This window comes from Hoplias malabaricus, chromosome 9, assembly GCF_029633855.1.
Source record: "Hoplias malabaricus isolate fHopMal1 chromosome 9, fHopMal1.hap1, whole genome shotgun sequence".
NCBI lineage: Eukaryota > Metazoa > Chordata > Actinopteri > Characiformes > Erythrinidae > Hoplias > Hoplias malabaricus.
In genome coordinates, this window is record NC_089808.1 from 2,367,800 (window position 1) to 2,375,114 (window position 7,315).

Below are 7,315 nucleotides of genomic sequence, written 5' to 3' on the forward strand. Positions count from 1 at the left end.
CCCTCCCCCCCTCTCTCTCCCCCTCTGTCTCTGTCCCCCCCTCTCTATCTCTCTCTCATGTTGATTTAACATCTTATTCCTCTCTGAATTTTACATCCAAATCACTTGATATTCCAATAGTTAAATGATAGAACTATAAAATAATATTTACCTAATTATTGAGAGTACCTCAATTTTTTTATCTTATAAAGGTAATGTATATGATACAGAAGGGACATTCTTCACGCAGTAGGCTCTTTACTGTTTTCCCCGAGTAAAAGAAGTAAAAATTTATAAAACAACTGCTCAGAAAAGAATCATTTGATTTCCTCCAGGCCCATTTTCTTGCACAATTCTAACATGCTCCCTGGTTCCTGGAAGTACGAGCACACACACAGAGTTTGGAGGCATGGGAAATAGCTCAGTGTCTTGCGAGTTCTCGTGGCCTTTGACACCGTCTGGCTCCAAACATGGAGGCTTGGAACTGAGCCAGGCAAAGCAGAGAGGATATAAATTACTCAGTAAAGTGATCTGATGGAGTTTCCCCAGTTCTCTCATTAACAGATATTTTATAAGTCTAATGAAATTTAGCTTTGTTTGATACTGCCTCAAATGTTCTGCACGTCAGCAAAGTCGCAATATTGCTTGGTCAATCAACTCTCAGCGCTTCAATATCTTTAAAACAATCGAGACGTCAATAATTCCACTACAGACCTCTCTGTTGTTGTTGCAGCTGCTCCACCTCCACTGAGATTTCATGATCGCTGACATAAGGGTAATTGGTGAATTGAGGCACTTTCTTCTGAAACAGAATGAAGGTTTTTCTGCCTTCACACTTAAGGTGTTCATGGTACGTAGCATTTCTTACAACTGTGACTGCTGTAATACACTACTTTTGTGGTTTATTTAGTATAATAAAACGGTGCATTTATAAAATACACTGAATAATCCACAAGGAGTATGACATTAAAAAAGTACAACAAAAGGTTTGTATTTAAAACAAATTAACTGCTTGTTACTGGGAATGTTTAAGCTAATTGTGTACTAAACACTGATTAATCTTTTGTTTTTTTGTGTTTTACAATGTCTCTGATTCAATTTTCTCATGACGTGCCGTTGTTTACGCCGCAAGAACACGGATATCTGCAGCCCACTCAGAAAAGTGCATTGATTTATTTGGTCACAATTCTGATAGTGTCTTACTGCCAACCCATATCACTGTAACTTTTTCCCCCTCAGTCGAGCAGTCACTATTATTGCCAAACCAGACAAATACATAATGTTAGAATGTTAAGCAGAAGTTTAAATTGCACAATTTGTTGATGTTCCCAGTGAAATTTTGCATGTAGATTTATATATAATCTAATGTTCATTCATTCATTATCTGTAACCCTTATCCAGTTCAGGGTGGCGGTGGGTCCAGAGCCTACCTGGAATCATTGGGCGCAAGGCGGGAACACACCCTGGAGGGGGCGCCAGTCCTTCACAGGGCAACACACACTCACACCTACGGATACTTTTGAGTAGCCAATCCACCTACCAACGTATGGTTTTTGGACTGTGGGAGGAAACCGGAGCACCCAGAGGAAACCCACGCAGACACAGGGAGAACACACCACACTCCTCACAGACAGTCACCCGGAGCGAGAATCGAACCCACAACCTCCAGGTCCCTGGACCTGTGTGACTGCGACACCTACCTGCCCACCCATAACCTAATATAAATTGCTCAATTTATATCCTAGTAAGGTTTAAGGCACAAAATGCTCAATGTTTCAGTACTGGTACTGGAATGGAAAGCAATTTCTCTGCAGATTTTTAAAAGTTGGAAAACAATCTATTAATGACTAAGTCCAAATAATGCTTTTGGCACATATTCATCCAGTGTACCCATGTACGTTCCACTGAAACACACACACATGAACAAAGATGTGTGTGCTCACGTATGCATATAACATGCAAAGCTGTCAACAAGAAACTGAAAGTAACCAAACACCTCACATTTTTATATCTGCAGCTACAGACAATATGTTTCTCTAGTAAAATACTGCAGTGACTTTTAAGAGAAGAAAGTATTAAAACCTCAAAAAGTGTTTGTGAGTGTCAGGGAAAAAAAAACAGAAGTGAGAACTGAAGTAAACCTCAGCTCAGGGACCGCTTAACACAACTAACAGAAGACTTCCTCTAGTGGAATGTGTCTGACATCATCAAAGCGTCACCAGTATCTGAGAAGCAGCACAGGGGAGAGTGAAGGTACTGTTTGAGCAGGACATACTACAGATAGCTTGGTAATGCTTATATAAGTATCATAGATTTACAGCAATAATACATGAACGGCAATTACCTTGCTGTGCTATTTTATTTATGTTTATTGACTTGGGCAAATCCAAACTCAACCAAAAGCACCAAAATGTAGCCTACACTTTCCTATCTCTAGCTTGTTCCCAGTGCTAAAATTGTGATTTTCTGGAACAATGACCTAATTAAAGTCCATATTTGAAAGTTAAAAATATAATCTATATTAATTTAAGCTTGCAGATATATAGATATTATAAAGTTGCGCTCATAAGTCTCATACGCTGGGAGAATCTGTGATCTTTGGATATTTCTTCAGAAAATAATAACGAAAATACAACAGCATTTCTTTTATTCATGGTTAGTGGTTGGGTCCAGCCGTTTATTATCATCAAACAATAGTTTTTGCCTTTTTAAAATCATAATGACAGCAGAAACTACCCAAATGACCCTCATAAAAAGTTTACATACTTCAAAGCTGCCCATTCTTCTTGGCAAAATGCCTCCAGTTCCTGTAAACTCTTGGGCTTTCTTGCATGAACTGCATGTCTGAGATCTCCCCCAAGTGTCTCAATGATATTGAAGTCACAAGACTGAGATGGGCGCTTCAGAACCTTCCCTATTTGGATCGTCGTCATGTTGGGAACATCCAAGTGTGTCCCATGCGCAGCTTCCTGGCTGATGAGAGCATGTTCCTCCAGTATGTTCTGATAAACGCTGCATTCATCCTGCCATCAATTTTGACCAAGTTCCCTGTGCCTGCGTCACTCACACATCCCCAAAACCTCAGCAACCCACCTCTGTGTTTTACAGTAGGGATGGGATGTTGACTCCTCCAAATGTCAGTCCAAAAGGTCTCATCACTTCAAATATGTTCCAGAAATCTTGTGCTGTCTGGCATGTTGCAAGTGGGCTGTTTAGTGGCTTTGGTGTAGTAAGGGCTTTCTTCTGGTGACTCGACCATGCAACCTGTATTTCTTCAAGTGCCTCCTTACTGTGCATCTTGAAACAGCCAAACCATTTTTTTTCCAGAGTCCTGTAAGTCAGCCCACGTTCTTTGTTCATTTTCTTTGCATCCCGAAAAATGTTCCTGGCAGCTGTAATTGAAATTGTTGCTGGTCTACCTGACCTTGGCTTGGTTTCAACAGAAACCCTCATTTTCCACTTAATTTGATAATTCCACTCAATCTTCTCCAACAGATTCTTTGATAATTATTCTGCTCCCCATCCCCCATGTCATAACCCAACATCAGAGGCAGCACCAGATGAAACATGTAACTTACTGACTGTTTACACACACACACACTTTCTAGACACCCAAGGACGCTTTACAATCCACACTTCTCAGAACACTCAATCCACACACACACATTGGCGAGAAGCGGCAGCCAAACGCATACAGCATACTCTCGGCCAGGAACGACCAGGAACGACAAGGAACGACCGTCCACACACATCGGGCACTAGGGCTTCACCCAGGATTCCACATTCACTCACACACCAGGACAGTTATTAGAGAAGCCAATTCACCTACCCTCCATGTTTTTGGACTGTGGGAGGAAACCCACGCAGACACAGAGAGAACACGGAAACTCCACCCAGATGGGACTTGAACCCAAGATCCCAGCGCTAAGAGGCGAACGTGCTCACCACTAAACCACGGTGTCGCCCACCTTTCCTCACCTTTTGCCAGCTCTCCAGTCTGTTTGTACGTTCGAAACCAGTCTAATGTGTCTACAAAGCCCCAGTGTTTGTAAATGAGTAAAATACTAATTGTTTCTGTCCCGGACAGCTAGGTTTTTTCTGCCTCTGCTCTTGGCAGAGGCCTCGTGAGTTTTTTAAGACAATGGAGAGAACTCCAAACATTAAATACATGAACTGAAATGAGTATATTGCTCTATGCCTACTACATAGGTGCTAATTTTTGCAGTTTCGGATCACTTACGGTGGAAATGTGTCCCAACAAAACAGTTAAACAAGTTAACCTTCAGCCACATAAACAATAGTCATTATTTTCCATCAAACACTGTTCCACATTAAAAGATGTGAAATGCATTTCCCCACAATTGTAGACATTCCCTTTAAGCCCTTTTTCACCAGGACAAAACTATATAATCTCCAGTATTCATCAGAGACATGAGATCAAGATCAGTACTGTGTCTGGGGTCTTACCTGCATTGAGGTCCTGGTCAAGGAAAGGCACATCCTGAGCAAGATCTGGCACCGCACCGCTCAGATCCACTAACTCATCATCAGAGCTGTTGGAATTGTCCTTACAAAAGCCGCCGTTCTCCATCTGTTTTATGGGGGCCATCAAGAGAAATCAAACAAATCTTAGCAGCAATCACAAGCCTTGTTTGATTACAGCAATAGCGGAAAAAGAAGGTTAGCTCACTAGTTAAACTAGTAAACCAAGTAAACAACCAAGCAAGATTTGGGTAAGTGTATAAACAAGTGGTGTTAAACATCATGATCAAGGTTTCACAATAATCTCCATCACGCTCTGTGGACAGACCAACATTTTCACCACAAACAAGCAACTTACGCAATTCTGTTTCTAAACACATTTGAAAAAAATGAGGATATCTCAATTATAATAGAGAAAATATATAGAGAATATATATTGATTTAAGATGAGCTCACTTGTGCCCAAAATTAAGGTTTTTATCTCTTCCTGTAAAGGTTGCTATGTTGGAGATATAAGGTTGTGTTTTGAGGGAAATGCTACGGTACATTTGGTTGTGCATTCTGAAGTTATATGAAGTGTTTCAGTCTGGCTGTCATGGTTACTGCACTTAATGTGCATTTAATCAGCTCCATGGACTGTTCATTAATAGTCAGGATCCTCTAGGGACCACCACAGAGCAGGTAGATTGGGAGGTGGATGATTTTCAGTGCTGCAGTAATACTGACACGTTGGTGAGAGTTAGTGTGTATTGTATTGGTAGGGGTGGATCTGACACAGCAGTGCTGCTTAAGTTTTTAAGCACTGTGCCTGTATCTTACATTCATTCATTCATTATCTGTAACCCTTATCCAGTTCAGGGTCGCGGTGACACACCACACTCCTCACAGACAGTCACCCGGAAGGAAACCCACGCAGACACAGGGAGTACACACCACACTCCTCACAGACAGTCACCCGGAGGAAACCCACGCGGACACAGAGAGAACACACCACACTCCTCACAGACAGTCACCCGGAGGAAACCCACGCAGACACAGGGAGTACACACCACACTCCTCACAGACAGTCACCCGGAGGAAACCCCACGCAGACACAGGGAGAACACACCACACTCCTCACAGACAGTCACCCGGAGGAAACCAACACAGACACAGAGAGAACACACCACACTCCTCACAGACAGTCACCCGGAGGAAACCAACACAGACACAGAGAGAACACACCACACTCCTCACAGACAGTCACCCGGAGGAAACCCACGCGGACACAGAGAGAACACACCACACTCCTCACAGACAGTCACCCGGAGGAAACCCCACGCAGACACAGGGAGAACACACCACACTCCTCACAGACAGTCACCCGGAGGAAACCAACACAGACACAGAGAGAACACACCACACTCCTCACAGACAGTCACCCGGAGGAAACCCACGCGGACACAGAGAGAACACACCACACTCCTCACAGACAGTCACCCGGAGGAAACCCCACGCAGACACAGGGAGAACACACCACACTCCTCACAGACAGTCACCCGGAGGAAACCCCACGCAGACACAGGGAGAACACACCACACTCCTCACAGACAGTCACCCGGAGGAAACCCACGCGGACACAGAGAACACACCACACTCCTCACAGACAGTCACCCGGAGAAAACCCACGCAGACACAGGGAGAACACACCACACTCCAGAAGAACTGCTGTGTGTGTGTGACCCACTGACCTTAAAAAATGTCATGCTGCAGCACTGAGAACGGTCCACCAAAATAATACCTGCTCTGTGATGGTCCTGACCACTGAGGGACAGGGTGAAAGGGGTTAAAAAAGTATGCAGAGCAGGAGACAATACTGTGGTCCTGTATGTTCTGTAGGACTGAGAGAATCAAGTCATGAGAGAGGAACACAGGTCCTAAATGCACTGTAACTCAAAAACTGTTAAGATACAGAAAATTTAACACAAAATGTCACCCAATTATTTTAAGGAAACTCTAAAAACACGGGGAAAGACTATAGAAGGAATTCAAGAAGCTGACATTGACCTTTATTCGCGAGCATCTTGTTCAAATTTCCCGTTCCACCTTAAGTGCTGCAGAGACTATAGCCGACCATTTAAGGTGGAAGTATAAAATGGAAACTAGAAAACAAGAAGCCAACTTCTAACTCGTCATAAGATAAACTTTAGAATGTTTGTCTTTACATGTTTTACGTGATTACAAGAGGATTCAGAGCCAATACGTGAGTTTATATCTGTATCTGATTCTGAGAGGAAAGAACTCACGAACGTTAGATACGTTACAGCCGGAGATTAGGAAGTGTAATAGACTACTGTACACTACAAACAAACGCTCGGTTTCAGGAGGAAAGCCGTGCTACTTGCTAATACATACCTTTAATGAGATAATGTAACAGAAAAATAAATCACAGGTTCAGCAGCACCCCAGCATTCAGAGTCGGACAGTGTGCGGTCTTGTGACTTGGATTTTAAAGTCTTCCCGGTTTGCGCGTCATCGAGCCTCAAGTAAAACATCTCAAGACCTGCTCAGTCGTTTTTCATAGTCCATTCAGACGTAGACTCCACAAACACAAACACTTCTGACAGACCGGACACTGCGCAGCTCCTCACAGCTGGCTGATGTCTACTGGCTACTGACACACAAATCTGTACCGAGTCAGCCTTCTGAGTCTGTTCTTTTCAATGAATCAGACGAACCGATTCACAACACCGAATCGAATTATGACAAACACCACGGTATCCTGCTTTTCACCATACACAGTATGCTTCGTTACAACCACACACACAAATACGTTATATCAGATTTAGCTTTACGAGGTTTGTTAAATTAAAAA

The 7,315-nt window shown here is 43.0% G+C and overlaps 1 protein-coding gene across 1 annotated transcript in view; it reads right to left on the minus strand.

The window, feature by feature from the left end:
* clcn5b (chloride channel, voltage-sensitive 5b) overlaps window positions 1-6,874 on the minus strand; it is a 31,572-nt gene extending 24,698 nt beyond the window's left edge. Inside the window, exons 1-2 of the mRNA XM_066680657.1 lie at window positions 6,856-6,874; window positions 4,447-4,570 (exon numbers count right to left, since the gene is read on the minus strand). Coding sequence (XP_066536754.1) covers window positions 4,447-4,570 — 124 coding nt within the window. The 5' untranslated portion in view covers window positions 6,856-6,874. The remainder of the gene's footprint in view (window positions 1-4,446; window positions 4,571-6,855) is intronic.
* Window positions 6,875-7,315: the final 441 nt, after the last annotated feature.